This window comes from Physeter macrocephalus, chromosome 10, assembly GCF_002837175.3.
Source record: "Physeter macrocephalus isolate SW-GA chromosome 10, ASM283717v5, whole genome shotgun sequence".
Lineage (NCBI taxonomy): Eukaryota > Metazoa > Chordata > Mammalia > Artiodactyla > Physeteridae > Physeter > Physeter macrocephalus.
The window spans coordinates 25360341-25383890 of NC_041223.1; the positions used below are offsets into that span (position 1 = coordinate 25360341).

The 23550-nt window shown below is 36.4% G+C and overlaps 1 protein-coding gene across 11 annotated transcripts in view; it reads left to right on the forward strand.

Annotated features, from left to right (window-relative positions):
• The window catches only part of REPS1 (RALBP1 associated Eps domain containing 1), an 81190-nt gene that overhangs the window by 23855 nt on the left and 33785 nt on the right, over positions 1-23550 (forward strand). For 10 of the 11 annotated variants that reach the window (XM_007101029.4, XM_007101030.4, XM_007101028.4 and 7 more), the window contains exons 2-8: positions 15685-15808; positions 17426-17622; positions 17754-17907; positions 18466-18590; positions 19097-19259; positions 19538-19601; positions 20750-20904. In XM_007101029.4, the coding sequence (XP_007101091.1) occupies positions 15685-15808; positions 17426-17622; positions 17754-17907; positions 18466-18590; positions 19097-19259; positions 19538-19601; positions 20750-20904 (982 nt within the window). The remainder of the gene's footprint in view (positions 1-15684; positions 15809-17425; positions 17623-17753; positions 17908-18465; positions 18591-19096; positions 19260-19537; positions 19602-20749; positions 20905-23550) is intronic. The other variant, XM_007101031.4, reaches the window with a different exon arrangement.

Sequence of the window (23550 nt, forward strand, 5' to 3'; positions counted from 1 at the left end):
CTCAATACATTTTTTTTTTTTTTTTTTTTTTTTTTTTTTTGTGGCACGCGGGCCTCTCACTGCTGTGGCCTCTCCGGTTGCAGAGCACAGACTCCGGACGCGCAGGCTCAGCGGCCATGGCTTACAGGCCCAGCCGCTCCACGGCATGTGGGATCTTCCCGGACCGGGGCACGAACCCGTGTCCGCTGCATTGGCTGGCGGACTCTCAACCACTGCACCACCAGGGAAGCCCCCTCAATACATTCTTTATGATTCCTTTTTTTAGCGGGTAGAATGAAATCTGCCTTCCAATATTAAGCTTCTAAGTCCTGTAGCAGTTATCTGTATTGTTATAGTATGTTCTTTGATGAATTGCTCTAATATTAGTAAGGGAAAAAGAACACGTATAATATATTTGAACATTTTTCTGCTGAAAAGTTATACGAGACATTTGTAGTTTTTCTTTACACTGAAAAATATACCTTTTGCAAATACTTGTAATATAGAAAGGAGATTATTACTTATTTAGTACTTGATATTTCAGTCCATGATATATAGTAAGGGCGCAAGAAAAATCTGATATTGCTATTTAGCTACAGTATTTGACAAATTTTATACGTATCTTATTTTTGAGGCGGTCTGCAGAATAATGTGTGCCATTTGTCAGCAATGTATGGATGGTTTTCTTTGTTCTTTCTGAGGACATACCATTGAGGAAAGACTTGGAGAACTCATCCTTAACGGAGATAGGAAAGTGGTTGAAATGTGAAATGGACGTTATGCATGAGGGTATGAGTGAAAGGAAGAAAAGAATCAAGAGAATACCTGTTTATTTACCTAAGTGTTAGGATAAAATCATAGCAGGAGAAAGCAAAGAAGCCATGTGGGTTTTTTTGTGGGTTTTTTTTTTTGCGCTACACGGGCCTCTCACTGCTGTGGCCTCTCGGGTTGCGGAGCACAGACTCCGGACGCGCAGGCTCAGCGGCCATGGCTCACGGGCCCAGCCGCTCCGCGGCATGTGGGATCTTCCTGGACCGGGGCACGAACCCGTGTCCCCTGCATCGGCAGGCGGACTCTCAACCACTGCGCCACCAGGGAATCCCCAGCCATGTGGTTTTGAACTGTACACTTGTAATCAAAAATCATTTGAGTTGTGTAAGCAAAGCAAAAAGCATTAAAGGTTTTGGATAAGAAATTAATATAGTAAAAGTGATATTAGATATTTGCCCCAGTGCAACTAAGTATCTCAAAGGGGTTGGTAAGATTGCATTTCACTTCAGACCTGAGTTTAGTAGGAAATTGGTAGTGGAGTTGGTCACAGAGTGATAGCTAGAGTCGTTTAGGAATGCAAACATGCTTCATGAATCCAGTAATTGATGAGTTACCCACTTTGTTGGACTCTGCTAAGTATTTAAATTAAATTGTTTTTGTAACAGAGGAAAATACTAGAGATTAGTATGTCCACATAGCTTGTAAACAGGTGAAACATGCTTTGTGTTGACAGCAGTATTTGAAAGGGAATTAAGTCATGTTGGAATGATTGGGCTTTGATGTATGCCCTTATCTTCTTTGCCACTGACTTTTTTTTTCTTGACCTTTTCTACTTGCCACAGTGTACTGCAGCAAAGATGATATGCAGGTGTGCATGGATCATGTGTAATCCAAACTACATTGGACAACGCAAACTATGTTTATTATTAGAAAATGTTTCATTTTTAAAGAAATGGTAAAAATGATCTTTCCTAGTAAGAAAGATTTAATTCAAGTGAAGACTAACAGAATGAATTCGGTAAATCAGGAGGATGTGGGCACCATGGGAGAGCAATTCTTTTAGCACTAAGTGGCAATATACAGTGCCAGATCTTTCGGTGGGTTCCAGTATGACTAAGTCATGGTCTCTGCCCACAAGGAGTTTAATGGAGGGAGGAGGTGTCAGGAGTGTGTGGTGTGGTTAACCTAATTACACAGGTAACTCAAGTAACTCAAATGGTAGAAGCTGGAGTACTAGTACAAAGAAAGAAAAAGTCATTTGCATATGGAGTAGAAAGGATAGCAAATGTTACAGGAAGGAGGAGCCTGTTACGATGGGTTGTGAAGGAAGGGTATAATTTTAATAGGCAGACATAGGTTAGAGAGTGATCTGGTGAGAGAGAAAAGCAAAAGTATGGAGATAGGTGAGCCCAGTCTCTAGATTGACCAAAGTAAGACTGGAAAGGCAGTTTGGGATGATTTTACAGAGTCTTGAGTGCTAGACTTATGAGTTTGTTCTTTAAATATAATATACATTATTTGGAGCTATACTTTAGGTTTGTTAATCTGGTAGTCTGTATAGGAGTAGAAGGAGACTGCAGCAAAGTTGATTCAAAAATATTTCATTCATTCATGTATCCAACCAACAAATGTATATAGGTACTGTAAATCAGGAGTTGTTCTAAGTGGTGGGAATATAAGAGATCTTCCCTGTTCTTTGGAGGCTCATTCTTTTGGGAGATGCTGGCAATAAATAACAGTAGGGTACTCAGAGGAAGGATTGCACTTTGAGCTGAGATCTGAATGACCGAGGAAGTAGCCAAGCAAAGATCTGAGGGGCAGACAAACTGCAGATACAGCAAGTGCAAAGTCCTTGAAGTGGGAGCAGTCTTGACTTATTGAAGGAAAGGGGGAAGGGGTGTTTTAAAGTTCTTGTATTAGTTATACTGTGGGTGTGTGTAAGGACTGAACCTGACACTCCAGGGAAGGATGAAATAATGCATTTTCTTTTAATTAATTTCCCTTGGTTATTCTTCAGTTGTCTCAGTACTTTGAGTCACTTGCTAGATGATAACAAGATCTTATATAAAGCCATTGTATAATGATTCATTAATGACCTGAATTAATGACCTGAGAATAATTTGGGGGGCTTCCAGAGTCTTAGCTGAAACACTCTAGGACCATTATATAAGTAGGATAGGTTAATATATAATAATACCTGTATATATGATTATATTTCATGAAACTTGGTCTCACTTTTTTCCACCCTGCTTGCTAGAGGACCTGAAGGAACATTATTATAGTTTTTGCCATTTATTTTATGCCATTTTTCTAGTAACTATAGAATACCCTCTGAGACAGAATATGTAGATGTGTGGTCTAGGTGTTTTAGTTGATCTGCATATTTTAAAAAAATTATCTGAATCCACATTAGCATTTAAAAATGAGAACAATATCATAGAATATTCCAGATTGCCAGCTTTAGAAAAATCTGAAGATAGCATCATTTGACAGATGTTCTTCTATAGCAGCAGTTAGCTACAGCTGAATAGCAGCTGCTCTTGTCACACCTGCTCACCTTAGCTCACTACATCCCCCATCTGGCCAGTTTCACTGATTTATGGTATACTTGCTTGCGCCTGTAGACATTGTGTTTTCAGTGGCTGCTCTAGAGCAGGGAGTATGTAGCATTGACATCAAAGCAGGAGGTCCTCCTATCACTACCATATAGGGTGTGTGCTCTATAATAGCATTTCTCAGTTTGGTCTGCAGAGCCCTGGTCTGATATTTTCATAATGATACTAATATGTTATTCCTCCCTGCTCCCCCGCTTTTTTTTTTATCCTGTGTTGACCTTTGCATTAGTAATGCAAAAGAAATGGTGGGTACAACTGAGTCCTTAGCACAAATAAATGCAGTGTCACCAAACTGTAATAGTATTGTATTCTTTACTGCCATGCAAGAAAGAAACCAATTTCACTTAAGAATGTTTATGTAGAAAAAAAACCTAATTTTATTAAATCTTCACCCTTGAGCTTATATCTTTTTAGTATTTTGTGTGATGCAGTGGGAAGTATGCATAAAGCACATTTGCTGCATACTGAAGAATGATGATTGTCTTGAGGAAATGTACTTACTTTATTGTTTGAGTTGTGAGCTGTACTGACTTTTTTTTTTATGGAGCACCATTTTTCTTGAAGGAACAGCTTACTTGGGTATTGGGCAGAGATTTTCTTGAAAATGAAGCAAGTATGACTGTCACTGAAGGGAAAACAACTAATGCTATTTGTTACTAATGATATAAAATTTGAGCTTTCTGGCAAAAATCAGGATTTTGGAAAACTTAGCTGCAACCATGTGTTTGACTGCTTCCCAGTATTTAATGACTTTTCTGATGAGACCAGTGGTGATATTAACAAATGTAATTTTTAAAATATTTTGTAAATAAAATGTGTCAACATTTGGAAGGTCTGCATGACTATGAACCAGCAGTTTACATATGACCAAAGCAGGATGCAGTGCACCGGATACACCAATGGATTTTTAATATAAGAGTATGCAAAAGAGTTTATTAATATGGCTTTGGATTCTATATTGCAGCTAACCTTTAAGCAACTACCTACCACTTGTAGAGTTTTGGTGTGTTATCAAAAAATGATAACAGATTTATCTGAAAAGGCTATTTAAATTGCCCTCCGTTGGGACTTCCCTGGTGGCACAGTGGTTAAGAATCCGCCTGCCAATGCAGGGGACACAGGTTCAATCCCTGGTCTGGGAAGATTCCACATGCCGTGGAGCAACTAAGCCTGTGTGCCACAACTACTGAGTCTGAGCGCCTAGAGCCCGTGCTCCACAATGAGAAGCCACCGCCACAAGAACCCGCACACCGCAACGAAGAGTAACCTGTGCTTGCCACAACTAGAGAAAGCCTGCACACGGCAACGAAGACCCAACGCAGCCACAAATAAATAAATTAATTAATTAATTAAATTTAAAAAACTGTCCTTTGTCTTCCAACACATACCTGTGTGAAGTGAGTGTCTTTAAACAAAGCAACATATTGCAGTGAATCAAATACAGAAGCAGATGTTAATCTTCTCATAAGCTGGACATTAAGGAAATTTGTATATATATAAAACAATGTATTCTCAATTTTTTATTTTGGAAAAAAGTTATTTTCATAAAATTTTATGTTACGTGTGATAGGATTATTCTTGTGTTTAAATGAATTCATAGGTGCATGTTTTTTTAATTTCCCAATTTAAATTCTAATATGGTAAATATCAATAAATATAAGCCACAAAAACAAAGACTTTGAGGGAGTCCTCTTTAATTTTTTTAAGCATGTATAAGGAGGGATCCTGATACCAAAAAGTTTGAATATCACTGCTCTGGGCTCTTAAACAACATTGACTCCTAAAGTGTGTTATACAGAGCATCTGATCTATGGACCACTAGTTCTAAAGCATTTTAATAGATACTAAACCAAAAAGAGGTTTGTTTCTAGGCTGTAGGATTTTTTAGTGCCTCTTATGAACTAAAAATGCATTGTAAAGTTGCCAAGGGGGCTATAATATATGTTTATTCAACTACAGAGCATTTAACTTGACTGGTGTTCTTTGGAATACATTTTGGAACTACTGCCCCATAAACATGCCATGTTGAGAGTTCTGTTTAGCTATGCCTTGGAGGCACCTGGGAACAGAGAGGCTTTGGACTCAGACTAATCTGGCTTTGAACCCTGACTGCCCCCTACTAGCCTCAGTTTCCTTTCCTATGAACTGGGGATAATAGTAGCCAACATTAGAGGAGTGTTCTGAGTGTTAAGTGGGACAGCAAGTACACAGTCTTCCTAATAATAGGTATTCAATGTAATTGTTCCCTGTTTTCCTCTAATTTCTCTAGTAAACCTGAGTCTCCATTACAAGTTATTCCCATGTCGGTAAAGCTGATGAGTCACAGAGAGGTGTGGGGACAAGTCTAACAAGTTAATGGAACAGTAAAAGTTAGACTGACTTGGGATCCGGTGTTGTGCACGTAGGTAGACCAAACTGCCTAGGCTTTTAAGCCAGCAAAAACAGCTTGTCCATTGCCCCAGTCCAACTTAAATTAAAGAATGTGTATAAAAATGAAAGCGACGGAGTCACCTTCTCAATTTTAACTTGATAGTGACTATAAAGGGAGGATCTTACTTTCTATTATATTTTATTAAACATTCATAAAATTTCATTTTGGAGAGAATTTTGACAGTATTCTCAGTGATTATGTATTGATTCTCAGTATTATGTATAGTTTCAATTGAAAACTGAAAACCTTATTCCATTTTTTTGCATTTTTCTACTTTATAATTCAGCTCATAGATTCAAGCGGAAATCCTCAAATAACTTCCATATACCTTTCTTGTTGTTAGAATTCCCTGTACCTCATGTTCTGAGCATAGTTATTAAAGAGCCTTCCTCATGCATTTAAACTACTCTTTCATTGTCACTTTGTACTAGGCACTCAGCTTTTAGCACTTACTGAGGGTACTTGCTCTGAGGCAGCTGACATTATTCTAGGAAAAGGACAGTGGACAGCAGCATGTCTTGGGAGAAGATTAAAAGCATGACTTTGAATTACAGCTGTGCCCTGTTTTGAGCCCTCTGGCCTTAGTTCCTTGGCCAGTCTGATTCTCTTTCTTCTCCTGTAAAATGATAAAAATACTAATTCTACTCCATTATTTTTAGGATTAGATGGGAACAACTTGAGTATTTAGCACTGTGCTTAGCATTGTGTGCAAATGTTTGCTGTCTCCCCAACACGTCCATATTTTGTGTATCAGAAGTAAAAAATGATGCTTGTGCACTTTTTGCTCATCGGAGAGCTCTTCGAGTTATTATTAAAGAACTATTTGTTCTTGTTTTCTACAGTATTAAAAGGTTAATTCCTGTTCTAAGCCATGGCATACAAGGTAGAAAGGCAACGACTAGAAAGACTGCTGATAGAGCAAAAATGCTACCTTGGCAAAAAGGAAAAAGTCACAAATCATTAAGAACAGAACAAAACAAAAACTCTTAATAGTGTTATTCCATTAGGTGAAAGAAAAAAAACCCCACTTTTTCTTAAGGACCCTGAATACATATGTTATCTTCCAGGAGTTTTATAATTTTATGCTTTATATTTAGATCTGTGATCCATTTTGAGTTAATTTTTGTAAAGGGACTAGGTGTACTTTTTTGGGCATTCATTCTATTTTGTGTTCTCTTAGCTTACTGGATGAGTGGTTCAGTTTCTGGCATTAATTTGGGGGAAACGTGTAGTCATTATTGTTTCAAGTAAATCTTCTGTTCTTTTTCTTTTTATTCTCCTTCTTGTCTTCTTATTACATGTATGTCATACCTTTTGTAGTTGTCCCACAGTTTTCAAATATTCTATTCTGTTTTTTCCTCTTTTAGTTTTAGAGGTCTTACTGAGATCTTCAAGCTCGAAGATTGTTTCCTCAGCCATGTCCAGTCTACTAATAAGCCCATCAAAGGCATTCTTTTTTTATAGTGTTTTAGATATCTAGCTTTTTGCGGGGGGGGGGCGTTTCTTAGGATTTCATTTCTCTGCTTATATTGCCTATTCTTATTCTGTTCTTGTATGCTGTCTACTTTATCCATTAGAGCCCTTCACATATTAATCATAGTTGTTTTAAATTCCTGGCCTGATAATTCCAACATCACTGCCATATCTGATGATAGCCTGACATGATGTACTGGGTTAATGATACCATAAATACATCTTTAGTAATGTGGTGGTAAGGTATGGGAGGAGGCGAAGCATTCTGTAGTCTTATGATTATGTCTCAGTCTTTCAGTGAACCTCTGCCTCTGGACTGTGAACTTCACAGTTGCTTCTCCGTCCCACCCATATCCCCTTTACCCCCCCTTAGCGGGGACAAGATGGGTAGAATGGCATTTCCCTTCCCCCAGGTTAGTTAGGCTCTGATAAATACTGGGCAGGTTGGGCTCTGGTTAGATAGTTTCTCCTGAAGCCAGGCCTTGTTAAGACCAAAATTCTCTGGTGGGTTTCAAGATGGCTCCTTTTCCCCTCCCCCTGCCAGAAGCACAAAGGGGTTTTTCTCCCGTATTCTCTGTGAGAACCTGGTAGAGGTTTCTCCTGGAGGTAGAGCCCCTCTATGACAAGGGGCCCCTGTAGTTTTCTCTCTCAGACTTGTACACACTGAGCCTACAGCAGTTCATCAATTACAGCTTATTCTTCCCTTCCTTGGTACTGGTTTTGAGGAAGTTGATGTTGTTGGGTTTCTCTTCCCGTAAGTTGTGATTCTCTGTATTTGCTTTCTGTTGGTCTCCAGTTTGGGGGCAGCAGTTTGCTGTATGACCTGTGTTCTCTTACAGATCTAAGAAGAGTTCTTGATTTTTTAGGTTTTTTCAGCTAGACCAGAAGCCCATGCCTTTCTCCCTTCATCTTCTTATCCTTCCCCCTCTCAACTTGTTAGCTCTACTTGTACATATTTAATATTGCTAACATTTGCACCTTGTTCTAGAACCATAATTCTTAATTGTTTACTGTTTTGACTTTAGATTGACTTTAGAGTGTAAAAATTCAAAGTAAAAAAGTATTTACATTATGATGATATAAATATTTTTACTGCAGATCCAGGCATTGTACTATGATTACATTCTGATACTTTCTCAACTGCCTTTCTTTTTTTTTTCCTTGCACTGTTTGCCTTCATATCCATTCCTTCCCCTTTACTTTTTCTGAAATTTTCCTCCTGGAGCCTTCTGTCAGTTTATCTGAACTGGTTGCTCCTTTGCCCAGTCGCATAGCTGTTTTCCTGCAACTTTATTTCTCTGCTTTCTTGGTGTGTATCTACTTTTTCCTGGATTCTCTGTCTCCAGATTTTGCTAAATAACATCATTTTCCCAAGAAAGAGTTCATAGGAGATAAACTTTTTAAAATTTCTGCGTCTGTGAAAGTGTCTGTTCTTGTTATCATCTTGATGCTAATTTGGATACGGAATTCTAGGTTGTAAATAATTTTTCTTAGAACTTTGAGAATGTTGCTTTATTGTTTTCTGATATTCAGTGTTATCAGTGAGAAATCTGAGTCCAGTTAGTGTTTTTTTCTTAAGGGATCAGTACCTCTCTTCCTTATCGCACTCCCCTACACCTATTCTGGCTACTCTTAGGATCTTTGTTTTATCCTTGCTGTTCTGAAGTTCCACAGTAATAATGTGTTTAGGAATTCTTTAACCCATTGTGTTGAGCACTCAGACTCTCCCAGTCTGAAAACTTCTGTCCTTTAGCTTTGGGGTAAATCTCTTGTTCTTTCATTATCACTCTTCTCCTTTCTGTGTATTGTTTGTAGACCTCATTTTAATAAAAATTTGGCCCATCTAGGTTAATCTTTGTTTCTTTTCTCATATTTTCTAATTCAGCTTTCCCCTTCCTACTTCTGGAGAAATTTTATTTTTAATCTTCTAGTATTTTTACTGAACTTTGTATACAGTTGACCCTTGAACAACATGGGTTTGAACTGTGCAAGTCTAGTAACATGCAGATTTTTTCCAACAAATATACAGTCTGCCCTTGGTACCTGTGGGTTCCTCATCTACAGATGCAGAGTTGTGGATACAGAGGGCCAGCTACAAGGACTTGAAGCATCCTAGGATTTTAGTATCCCTGGCAGGTCCTGGAACCAGTCCCCTGTGGATACCAAGGGATTGGCTGTATTTCCATACCTCTTATTCGCTGATCATTCCTTTTTCATAGTATCCTGTTCTTGTTTTGTGGGTGAGACAGTATTAAATCTGTCAGAGGATACTCATTAGAATATTTTTAAGTGTTCTTTCTTCCATGAATTATGTCTTTCAGGGTTTGTTTGTTTGTTTTCTCCCATTTGTAAATTTGGCAGTTCTCTTCCATTTTGTAGGCTTTCTTCAGTTGCTTGTTGATCTTTGAGGCAGTAGAAAAACTGAGCTCTGTGTACTTGGGCATAACACCTCAAAAGGCTGCCTCACTTTATGAGGAGTGGGTCAGATTCTGCTCTTAGTTGGGTTGCTAAATGCTAGAAACAGAAGCTTTTCTCTGGGGCAACAACTCCTATCTACATCAGCTGCGCTAGTACTTCCCTGACATTTCATTTTTTAGTTTTTTGTTTGTTTTCACTTGGAGGGTAAAGTGCTAATATTCTGTGAGCAACTGTAGGTATAGGGAGCTTCATCTCTGTCCCAGTCTCACTCTCAGTCATACCTAGCATTTCTGGATGAGTCCCTGCATTTTGCAGGCCAAATTGATTCTTCTCCATGGATATTCTTGGCACTGATTTCTTCTACCCTACTTCATTAGGCATGACTCCATCTGCTTTCTAATTGTTAAAATTTACTTAAATTTCCTGTCAGTTCATTGTTCCCCTTTCCCTCTTATTTATTTTTAATGCATTCCCTTACTATCATTTTAATAAGACTCCTGAAAGGAGAGGAGGTAAATTCCTGTACTCAGTGTATTGTCTTAAACCAGAAGTTCAAAATACTTGTGAAGGCATGAGAACATCCCATCTTTTAGAAGACTTTTCATCAAAAGTTATAATAAAACCCACTTTGGTGCTTAAAGGCATTAGTTCTCAGCTCTCAAGAAAATGTGGTTTTCAGGAATGATTTAGTTTCTGAAGTCCCTGACTAAATAAAGTACATTATGATCAGGTAGTAAATTAAAAGTGATAATAATGATATTTGTGGACCAGACACTGTTGTAAGTGCTCTATTAAGTACAGTCTCATTGAATCTTCACAGCAACATATGAAGTAGTATATTCTTTTCCCCAGTTTATATATGAGAAAACTGAGGCACATTAAAGTTACATAACTTGCTCAAATATTGTATAAATGATACAGAATGATTCCCCAACCACAGTAATCTCTATAGGTATTAAAGTGAACTACAATCTAGTTTATTTTTTCTTCCTAGAAGTTAGTGGCTTTTTTGTAAATATGATTAAACAGAGCATTTAGAAAAGGAATTGACGGTATTTATTTAAGGCTAGTATTCCTTTTTGAATCCAATAAAATTAATGAAAACTGACATCTCTCTCTCTCTCTCTCTCTCTCTCTGTCTCTCTGTCTCTCTCTCTCTCCCCCTCTCCCCCTCCTTCACCCCTCCCCCACTTCCTCCCTCATCTCAGACCAGGCAGCCAGGATTTTGTGCCTGTCAGTAAGATGTTACAGTCATTCAGAGTTAATAGTACTTGACTGTGTTACATTTTAAAGCGCATTCCATTTCTAGAAATTTGTTCTACAGTTGTACAAGTATACAAAGATACGTGCACATGAATGTTTATGGCATTATTTGTAATAGAAAGCTGGAAAATCCTAAATGTTCATCAGTAAGGGGTTGATTAATTTGTAATAGGAATATCCAGGCAATGGAATGCTGTGTTAAAAAATGAGAGAGACCTATATATGCTGATATAAAAAGACCTTTGAGTAATATTATGTGGAAAAAATCATATATAGTATGACCCTACATGTATAAAAAGTGTGTGTGAAGTATGTGTGCTCATATGTTTGTATATATGTAGAAAAAATTGGAAAACCATAGAAGAATGGTTACTTTTGATGAGTATTGTAAGAACTTTAAATTCTATATCCCAAGTACTATTTTATTTATTTTACCATGAGCATATAAATTTTATAATGTTAAGAAAATAAAGCTTAATTGTTTGTAGTGGCTATCAGTAGTATACCAGCAACCACTCACTAGCCTTGGGTTTCCTAGGTGAGTTAGAATCTATTGGAAGAGATCTGGGAATCTGTATCCTAAGAAGGGCTTTAAGTAGTTCTCACGATCAGGCAACTGTGTGAGCTTGCACACAAATACGCATGATTTAGAATAAGGGAAAATTAACCATAAAGAGGCAATTAAAAGAGTGAGGCTACTTTGAATAATGCTGAACTAATAATAAATTTCAAAATTTAGAGGCAATAAATAGTTTTCAAGGAAATTATCAAATATTTTATAGATAGAAAACCTAGTTTATTCCAAATAACTTGGAAGAAACAGAGAAATATATCACAGGTATTGCCTACCCGGTGTCATAGGTGAATTTTCTTCCAAATCTTTAAGGATCATGAAATTCCTAATCTATTTAAAGCAGGAAAAAAGTAAAGCTTGCTAGTTGTGTTTACAAAGCCAACATAACACCAGTTCCAAACCTTTCAGGTATAGCTTTTTTAAAAAAGCTTAATCATTTTAAGATTATGGTTAAAATTTTATATAAATATTATTTGAGAAAGTAATGCACCATGACTAAATGGAATTCATTTCAGGGATCAAAGGATGGTTTGATGTTAAGAACTCTATTAATAATAGAACTATTAATAAGACCAAAGGGAAAAATTATCATCTTTTAGTTTTCTGCCCCCAAATGCACACAATAAAACTAACATCTTTCTGTGTTTTTTTAAAATATAAAGCCCAAAACAAAACTATTAGAATAGTGGAACTAGCTGAATAGTTTAACAAAGGTGTTGCAGTGTTCGCCAGCATCGCCCTTAATGATAAAACACTGAAGTCGTCTTGTTAAAGTTAGGAACCAGACCGTACATGAATTGCCGTCCCAATTAAAGTCTCAATTTATTTCAATACGTGATTCTAAAGATTATTTGAAAGATTAAGTAATGTGAGAATAGCAAAGAAAATTCTAAACAAGAACAAAAAGTGAAGGCTGGGCTAACCCTATTAGGTATTTAAATATTGTAAGGCTAAACTAATTAAAAAAGAAGGTTACAGGTCCAGGTTCTATGTAGAACTATGTAACATGGGGTCAGAAATAAATAAGTTACTGGAGAAAAAGATGAGGTGAAAAAGATGAGAAACACTCTCATATTGACAGTGAGAGAATAAATTTCGGTAACCTTTTTGAAAGGCAGTTGGCTATAGCTAATTTTTAAACATATGTATACTTTGGTCTAGCAGGTCTGCTTCTAGGAATTTATTCCAAGCATTTCTTTTTTTTTTTTTTTTTTTTTGTGGTACACGGGCCTCTCACTGTTGTGGCCTCTCCCGTTGCGGAGCACAGGCTCAACAGCCCAGCTGCTCTGCGGCATGTGGGATCTTCCCAGACCGGGGCACGAACCCGTGTCCCCTGCCTCGGCAGGCGGACTCTCAACCACTGCGCCACCAGGGAAGCCCCAAGCATTTCTTTAGAGACAAATTTTGTCTAATTCACAAGACCGTGATGGTTATTTAGACTTCTTGGTAATTTAGTCTATTTTCTGCTTGATAGACTTCTTTAGACTACTTCATCAGGAATTATTTTTGTAAATTTGTATGTCATAGCTCCTTTCCTTCTCTCCTGTGTTCGTGGGCTTACGGCCTCTGCAGTAGGGGTAGCTTGGAGAGACACACAGTGACACACATGCCTGACTTGGGCTGCAAAGTGAGTTTTTTAGGTGATGCAGCCAGGATCAGTTGTAGAGGAATAATTGCATATATTGCCTTTGATTCCTTTTATCTCCTCTTTCAAAACATCTTTCCCGAGTCCTGAGGTGGCAGCTTGGCATACAGGCTCTTAGATTTTATGTCTGATACAATAGAAAGATAGTATTTCTCCTTTCTGTTCTACCCCATCCCACCCCATTTCCACCCCACGTCCTGGGAAGAGCTTTGGGTTTGGAATCAAAAGACCTAATTTCTAGTGCCTATTCTGCTGACTAGCTCAGAGACTTAAGAGAAGCAAAATTACCCTTGTAAACTTAACTTTCTTTCAAAGCCAGATATCTTAACCTGTTTTGTACCTGTCTTTCTACTTAAATTCCTCCTGTTTATTCCTTAACCCATTGCAAACTAGATTTTACCCTACCGCATCTCGATAACTGCTCGAGCAGCAAAAACCTAATTGCAAAACATAGAGTACATTTCCCCCCCCTTTTTTTTAATTGGATCCCACTATTTCTCCTTTTTAGAAATTATCAATATTTATCATTTTTCTGATTAAATGATGTTATATATTTTGGGTAGTAAATACAGTCTCATGTAAAGAAAACATAGAAATATCCCTTAATCTCAGCACCCAGAAATAAACACTGGCATATTCACTACCTCTTATATCTACATATCATAATAGAATTGAGTTATGCTTATGTATACACTGCTTTGTATTCTGCTTTTTGTTTTCATAACATTAACGCTATAAGTGAGTTTTAAAGGCTACGTATTTTTCTCATTATATGGCTATTCCATAATTAATTTTTATCTGTGCTTGTGGTGAGTTCAGGTTGGTTTTCATCTTGAACACCCTGTACCTAAACCTGTATGTGCAATGATTATTTCTTTTAAGGCTTGCTCCCACCTTCCAAAGCCTCTTCCCACCCTTGGTTTCCCACTTCCTGCTGGTACTTTTTCCCACTATCTCTTTCATAGGGTCCTTTTTATACCTGCCTGTTAGGTTTCCTTTCACTGCTCTGGGCTTACTGGCAGTCTCATTTACTCCCCCAACTTCAGTCATCACCTCCTGTCTGCTTCCCATCTGTGGAGCATATCTCCTCAACGTGCTCCCTTCTGAACACGACCTCTGTGTTTCTAACTGTTCCCCGGGTAACTCCCCCTGAAAGTCCTACAGGCACCTGAAACGGATGTAACAAGGATAAAGAAACTACAGGTGATCTCCTTTTAGGTCTTCCCGTTATTTATCTAGCATTTACCTGGAATATTTTAGACACTTTGGTTTATAAACCAAAGTAATCTAACATATGAAATGATCCCTAAGGGGTTCCAAGTGGGCACAATAATCAAAGCACAGTGCCTGAATAGCCTGCAAGGCTGTGTGCTCTTCTATTCTTAACTCTCACCCTCCTTTTCCTCATAGTTCCCTTAATGTAAACCTGCCCCTTTATCCTCCTTGCCCTTTAAAATTTACACATAAGTGATGCCCCTTAGTGGCAGAACAGCAGCTTCCTCCTGTGCTGATTATTCATAGCAAAAATGACTGTCTTTTTTCCTTGTGCAAGTAAACAAATGGTTATTGTTAATTGTGATATGTTGCTGAACCATTGATAGGTGCTTTTTTGCAATTCTAGTAAATACTTATGATTTAGTACCACAGCATCTCAGGTACCTTAATCTTCCTTTGAGTGTTTTGGGAAAAAGAAAATAGACAAAATATGTTCCCTTTGTACAAGAAGTTGAATTTTTTGAGAAGCTGAGACAAGAATACTTAGTGCTTGTTTTAAGATTATGATGTCTGTATAGTAGATGTTACTCCAGCTTTGGGGATTATAATTTAATCTCGTAACTTAAAATTCTCTTTTCTAGTCTGATACTTGTAGTAGCCAGTCGAGAAATACTTGTTGAGTGACTAGAATGATCCTTGAAAGCCTTCATGCTTTAAAAAAAAAAAAAAAGCAAACAAAAATTGTTGTTTTAGAGAAAAGTAGTATAACCACATTAAATATTATCTGGAAAATAAGAGGGAAAAAAACATACTGTTAATCTCACCTAACAAATTTGTTGGTAGAATTTTTATATATCTGGTTGTTTTAAAAGTTGTGTTTATGTAGTTAAAATTATGCATCCTGCCTTTTCCCACTTAGTATGTCATTTTATGACTTACTTTAAATGGCTGCTTAATAATCTATTAGTTGCAGAAACTTTTGGCCCTATTGTATGCACAGTGTTTATGAAGAAGAGTAGATGGTACATTTGTTTCTAAAAGATATGGTTCTTAATAAAATGTAGTTGTTTATCACATGAATTTTAATGTGTAGGCGAATGATAACCCTCTTATCGTAAGGCCAGTGCCTTTTTATTTTCAAACATTTAAACCTGAAACTTGAGGAAGTTGGTTGTCAGTTGAGAGTAATATACCATTTGTCAGCTATGTATTTTGGAGAAGTTATAAACAGAAGTTAGATAGCTGCTTATGTGGAGAATTATTGTCATATTCTTAATGTTAACATTGTGTTCTTTTATAGATTATGGAGCTTTGTGGTGCAACTAGACTTGGTTATTTTGGAAGAAGTCAGTTCTATATTGCTTTGAAACTTGTAGCTGTTGCCCAGTCTGGCTTTCCTTTAAGAGTGGAAAGTATAAATACAGGTAAATATGGAATATATTAGTAACTGAAATGAAAATGAACTTCTAATCACAAATGAAGTAAAGTCAGAACTGTTGAGTCTTTCTGATGTTTCAGTGGCATTTGTGACGTTGAGTTAGTGTCGTGACTTTTACTACCATGCTCTTTTCATTTGTTAATATTAGAAAAATATGTCTGTCTTAACTCTGTTATGGCATATATGTACTTCATACATATTTGATGGTAATATAAAAACTGTTAAAATGGTGATTTTTTAAAATTAATTTACTAAAAATTGCTTAGAATTTAGATGAATAATTTTATCAAGGTAAATGATGAATTATAGTGCCCATCTTCATACATGCTTTCCTTATATTCTTTTCTACTAACTAAGTATAAAACAACATTATACTTTGTGTTTTCCTATTTGGAAAAGCCAGGAAAGCTCCATTTGAAATTAGAAAGTATTAGTTAACCAAAACTTTGATTGACAGACACAGTATTAAAAATATTGGCAGACTAAAACCCAAATACAAGCATCTAACCACCTTACAAATGTCACCTAGGATAATTTGTTTTTCTGTTATTTGGAGGCTCATTGATGCCTAAGTAGATGGAAATTTTATAAAGGTAGGCACTTAAATGCAGAGTTCTTTGGTTTTCATAGGAAAGGCAGGTAAGAGAAAACTTGAGGTTAGAATTTTTATAACATAGTTTTAAGTACCAGCTCAGTTTATTAGTCATCCAGAAGTTTTCATTGTGGAGCTCTGGTTTGCCACATATCATTGTTCTAGAGTTGAGAGTTTACATTCTTTTCAGGTAATTTTGAATTCCTTTACATAAATGCTGAATAAACAATGTTTTCCCTTCTTAATGTGGAGATTCTAAAGAGAAATTCTGGTAATCATGGTGGAGGGAAGTATACTTTCCTCTAAAAATGGTTCTGCTGCTGTATTGTTCTAGTCTAAAAGTGTGCAAAGAAATTCTCAGTCTTTTATCCTCTTCTCTATTTAAAGTTGAATGTAGAATATTTGCCTGTAGGAGTGTCATAAGCTAGATTAAAGTGGGTGGGTATAACTAACGCCTTGTTCTGTGTCCTTGGTAGGTGAACAGTAAGATGTTTTCAGGAATTTCTGCAATGAAAATGTCTAGATTAATCTAGTCTCAAACTTAGTGACATATTCTTATTTTGCTTAGAGCTCTGACATCTTCCTTTAGGGAACCAGTGTGAGTAAAAACAGCCTAGGCTTCGGGGTCCGACTCACCTGGGTGCAAATCCTAACTGTCAATGACCTTGGTATCTTGGAGTCTCAGTTTCTTTCTCTGTAAAATGGGGTTGATATGGTTATGAGACGAGATAGATATAAAGTACAAGCATAGGGCCAGACATGCAGTGAATATTTAATACAGCTTAACTCCTTAAGGACAGTTTGGTGTTATTACTTCTTTCTAGGTTAGAGTTTCTGTAAACAATCTAAGGGAGATGATCTGAATTTTGTAGAGATAAACATTTTGTGTCTGTTGTTTCTGTATCAGTTTTTGCAAAAATTCTTTCTAATGTCAAATTCATCTCTTATTTCAGTTTTTCGTGTGTATACCCTTTTTTATTTTGAAATAATAATTATTTTTGTGGTTAACAGTAAAGGACCTTCCTCTGCCAAGATTTGTTGCTTCAAAGAATGACCAGGAATCTCGTCATGCAGCCTCATATTCTTCAGATTCTGAAAATCAAGGGTCTTATTCTGGTGTAATTCCCCCACCACCGGGCAGGGGGCAAGTGAAAAAGGTATCCACAAGCCATGATACTGTCCAGCCTCGTACATCTGCAGATCAGCAGGTAAGCATGTGCATGTAAATGCTATCAGTTGATGTCCTGTGCGAATGCTTACACTGAAACATTTATTGAGTGCCTTAGTAATGAAAATGTTACCTTAAAATTTAAATTTAAAGTAATGATATTCTTTCTAGGAACCTGTATCCCCAGTAGTTTCGCCACAGCAGTCTCCACCAACTTCTCCACACACATGGAGGAAGCACAGCCGCCATCCCAGTGGAGGAAACAGTGAGAGGCCTCTTGCAGGACCTGGGCCATTTTGGTCTCCCTTTGGTGAAGCACAATCAGGTATTTAGAAATTTTTTAAAGGTAACATTTATTAAGGGTTGTAAATTGAAGAAAACTTGATAATGTTCCTTTAAGAGTTGCCTCCAAGTCAATTTTTAATTATATGTTCAGTGCCTTAAAGAGAAGCAAAAGCCAACTGTGAAAGTTTCTAAGTAGATATATCACTTTGAAGAGGGGTAATTGCATTTATTTATATCTATGATGCTTAGACAAAGGTTTATCGGTATCAGATTCTCTGAAGGGTAAAATGAATAAATAAATATTCCTAGGGATATATTCCCAAGTATAGATTATATTAGTGAAGGGAAGTACACTTTGTTGTAAAAATGATTCTGCTGCTATATTGCTTATTACAACAATAAATTGGTTATACCAAATGAGGTATAATTTTAAATTGACAGAAAAGATTCCATTTTGGAAATTGTTAACATTTCTTCAAAGTTAGCATTTAAAAGAAACCTTTCATATGTGTGTGGTGATTTGTTATCATTAAAAACCTGGTAACTTTATTTTTTTTCTCCAAAAATGAGTCAGCGTGTTTACCCATTCTGCTTTCAGGTTCTTCTTCTGGTGACGCAGTATGGTCAGGGCACTCTCCACCTCCACCTCAAGAAAATTGGGTCAGTTTTGCAGATACCCCACCAACCAGTACTCTTTTAACCATGCATCCTGCTTCTGTCCAGGTGTGACATTTTATTGGTATTGCATTTTTATTTGCTTCATTCAGAGTATTGCTGCAGTCATTGTTTTCATATTTTGCTGTTGCAAATTTTATAAATCCAAATTCACTGTTTTACAAAAAAAACAACTCTGTGCGTTTTCTTCAAGTCTGTTTTCATTGGAATGTTTCACTGAAAGTTTTGGCTGATTTTCTTGCTAATTCCATAGTGAAGTTTTGAAAGGTTTCTGCATCTAGGAATATATTTGCTTGGCTTTCTTAGCACATTTTACATAACTTTCTGTTGCTTACATATTGCTGTCGTTCTACACATTTATATAATCATTGTGCAAAAACGTTTAATAACCTATATAACAAATATGTGGTTTGGTGATGAGTTTGTGAAGACTTCTTAATTTTTAAACATCCACAAAAAGTAAGTTTTACTTTCAAGGATAAGTAACCTAGCGATCTTGGTCCATGTAGTCATATAGATAGATACTGTACTGAGGAAAAAATGTTTCATTACAGGACCAGACAACAGTACGAACTGTAGCATCAGCTACAACTGCCAATGAAATTCGTAGGCAATCCAGTAGTTATGACGATCCCTGGAAAATAACAGATGAACAAAGACAGTATTATGTAAATCAATTTAAAACCATTCAGCCTGATCTAAACGGATTTATTCCAGGTGAGTTGTTAAAAACAGAAGTTCTTCTAGACGGGATAGGACAATCTCAATTTCATAATCTCAAAAACATGGTTTTATTGGTCAGAGATTATAAAGGATAAATTAATTCTCAAATTGCCTAAAAACTTTATAATCGCTGGAAACCAGAAACATGACATGTACACATGTTAAGGTTACCTTTTTCTCAGTGACAAAAGTCTTAAGACTCTTACCTCACATTTTATTCTTGGAGCTGTAAGTTCAGAATAACATTAAACAACACTGTTTTAATATTTCAGGATCTGCAGCTAAAGAGTTTTTTACAAAATCAAAACTTCCTATTCTTGAACTTTCTCATATTTGGTAAGTGTGGTATATCATTAGTTGGGTAATGTGGGTTGTTTCAGAGGAGTTTATAGCAGGTAGATTTTTGAACTTTAAAAAATAAACTATTAGAGTAACCTTTTCAAGAATATTCTCAAAGAACTCAGTATTGCCTTATAATAGCCAGCTTCTCTCTCACTCTTTAGAAAAGAAATAAGTGATAACACTGTAGTAGTTCTTTAAAATGTGCTATAAAATTCTTTAAGCTGTATCACCTGTTTCTTGTTGAAAGCATAATGTGTGGAATAAAAGCTAGTTGCTCATACATGGTTATGTTTATCACATTTGTTTTTTAGCAAGTTTAGTAAGTCCTATACCAAAGGCATGATCTTAAGGACATGCTTAGCTGCCATTTAAATATAGACTGAGATTCAGGATAGCTGCTGTGTAGTTGAAATTAGCCATTAAAACACAAATTACAATCACAAATTATTTTTTAAAAACAATTATTGGATAACAAATGTTATTTCTACTGTATATCAGTGTATTTCTTTACATTCTAAATTATTTTGTTATTAAGGTTTTTAGAAGCATGGGATGGATGCTGTGGTAGGAAGTAGGTAGATAATGCCTAAAACCGAAAAATCAACAACTAGCAATATATGCATGCTATTTATGTAGTTTAAGGTAATGAATAAAAAATGGTTGCATCTGCAACCAGAAAATCGACATCAGGGTGGGGCTGCTCTTTCGTTGTATCAAGCCTTGTAATTCTATTGGATGCTTTAAAGTGCATACATGTAGAAGTTTGATAACAATAAAAACAGTTTTTAAAAATTTCAGTGACTTACTAACTAAGCCTAGCTTTAACTAAATCCTGTTACTAAAAATGCATATGGGTTAAAGGTCATTTTTTGGTGACTTTATTTATTGGGACTGTTTCTTCAGCATTTTATTTTGAGAATTTAAGGCATACAGAAAAGTTTAAAGAATTGTTCCTTGAACATCCATATGCCCGCTGCCTACAGTTAACAATTTGCTATATTTGTTTTATTACATATCTTTCCATCTATGGAATTTTAAAAATTATAGATTGCTATTTTCTGGGAAAGGATTTCTCTTCTTTTTGAGACCTAAAGGGAGTCAAAGCAGAATATGGTTATGTTAATAATAAGTTTTTCTTCTAGGGAGCTCTCAGACTTTGATAAAGATGGAGCCTTGACACTGGATGAGTTTTGTGCTGCTTTTCATCTGGTAGTTGCTAGGAAGAATGGCTACGACTTACCGGAAAAACTCCCTGAAAGCTTAATGCCCAAACTGATTGATTTGGAGGATTCAGCAGGTAAGATTGGGAGCTGAAGAGACCTGATTGCATGCCTTAATAAACATAACACTTGATTCTTAAAGCAAAATAAAGATAGATGTTAAAACTTAGTTTAAGAGCATAAACGTTTCATCAGAAGCACGTAGACTTGCCATCAGAATAGGATGTACAGGCTGAACCTGGATTAATGGCTTGGCTTATTTAGTAAACTTCAAATAAAGAGATAAAGAATACATGCCACTCTTTCACCTTACACTAGTGACTTGCAGAGATCTGAAGAGCATTTCATAGTGTCTTGTTACTTTGCTGCCTTTAATTGCATTATAAATTGTCTGAAGTGGGTAAAGTAGCCTGTCTTCATTATCAACATTTTTCCATTTAATGCATCTTGATTTGTTGAAGGGAATGCCTGGTTTATCCTTAGACCTCTGCAGTCCGCAAGCATTTTCCTTTAAAAAGCCCACCTCTTTTCTTCAGACTCTAAATAAATCTGGGAAATTTGTATTTGATTGTAGATAGTGCTTTTTTTTAATGTTTACAAGAATGCTTTTATAAGTGCTCATATTTACTGGTAGCTTTCTTTAAAAGGAAATAAGATTACAAGGGATAAAAAATGAGTACGTTTTTCTTACATTCTGAATGAATAAGAGGAAATTAATGCTAAATTCTTAATGCTCCTAATTAAATCTAAATTATTGTTTTCAATTTTTCTATCTCAATTCTCTTGTATTTTGTGTTGGAAGGAATTTTATGCTTTTAAAAAGAGAAGATAGAACGGAATTTGGCTCTTAAAAGGGCAACGTCTGTTTAACTCGGAAATGCAAGTCATCTGACTTCACTGTCTAAATTATACAGAAAGAACCATATACATGTCATTACCGTCAGGAAGAGAACAGTCTCCTTGGAGTTAAGAATCTGAGTGTGCTTCTAGTTTTGCTAATTACTCTGTGACCTTCCTTGGGCAAGTTCTAACCATTTACTCTTATTTTTTCCTTCTGTTTCTCCACCTGAAATGTGGATTTGATGCCATTCATATTTTAAGACCTGAATTGTATCCTGACCTTTTATCAACCAATAGGTTGATTAAATAAATAATTTACTGTTGGTTTCAGTTTTTTAGAAACATTATCCTGTGAGATGAGAATCTTAGGATTTGCCTGATCATTTCAGGTGGTTATTTGGCATCAGTTACCCTCTAACTTGAGCTGAAAGCTAAGTGTTTTTGTCAGATAATTTTGCTTCAGAGTTCTTTGGTTTACCTAATTAGGAAATAAACAAAAATCACTTCTTTATTTAGCTTTTTGCTAGTAGCCAAAAGGGAAGCAATTTTGATACAGACTTGCTGCATCATTGATTTATAAATTGGGCTCGTATGTAGAGTTTTTCTATGACTTTTAATTTTTTAAAAACTGATAGCATACTAATACAAGAAATAAGTCAAGCTTATTCTGTTGTATGTCATTTTCTAGAGACTTGTCTGATCTTGTTATCTATTGGATTCAGATAGGTGAATCTGGCTTTTGCATGTAGTCAGTAGAGTCTTTTTTTGTTTTCTTTAATTTAAATAAAGTCTGGTTCTTTGTCATGTTGATCTACTGATGGAATTTTAAGGCTGATGATGCAAGAAGTTCTTTCCTGGGCATTTGTCTTTTTACACCTGTTAGATTTGTTTAACAGAGACACTCTGGTTTTTTGCCTGCATGTAACTATACACTATTGCTCTAACTATAATTTTAAAGGTGTCAAAGACTCAGTTTTTTCCAATTCTAGCATAATATTATATGGTTTTCCAATCAAATTTATTGTAAACATTTTGACCACACAATATTAGATTAAAATCTGCTTTGCCTACTTATAAATGATAAATTTGGAGTTCTATTTTGAGGTGGGAAGAACCATTTAATCTTTTTTCTCCTACCTATCGTAAGCCTGAGATTCATGACACAAAGTCCTTTGAATATAGAAATTGTCATGTGACACTGTGATTCAATCAGTATCCTTAAAAACCATTTTAAAATAGCTGTGTTTTTAGAAGTTCCCAGTTAAAGGAGGCATACCCAAACACTTTCTTTTGGCTGACCTGAGAACTTATCATAAATATTCCTTCTGTAGAGACTTTGTGCCTTACAGGCAAAGGTGGTTTCTATCTTCTCTGATCTCGCACAGCATATCCTATGTGCTTTTCATTATGGCACACATTATGCTGAATCCTGTTCTTTTTTTTCCTCTTTCTACCACTACACTGAGCGCCTTAAAAAAACAGGAAATGTATCATATTCATTGTAGTATCCTCAGGACCTAGCACTTTTCAGGCATGGACTAAGTAGATCAGTAAATAATTATTGAGTAAATTATGCTAAATATGTGCCATTTTTAAAGTAGGGTTTTTTCCTTAAAATTTCTGTCTTTGGAAGTACAGTCATTTATTTTAAGTTTATGATGTTGGGACATATTAAAATATTAGCTCCAGGGCTTCCCTGGTGGCGCAGTGGTTGAGAGTCCGCCTGCCGATGCAGGGGACACGGGTTCGTGCCCCGGTCCGGGAGGATCCCACATGCCGCGGAGCGGCTGGGCCCGTGAGCCATGGCTGCTGAGCCTGCACGTCCGGAGCCTGTGCTCCGCAACGGGAGAGGCCACGACAGTGAGAGGCCCGCATACCGCAAA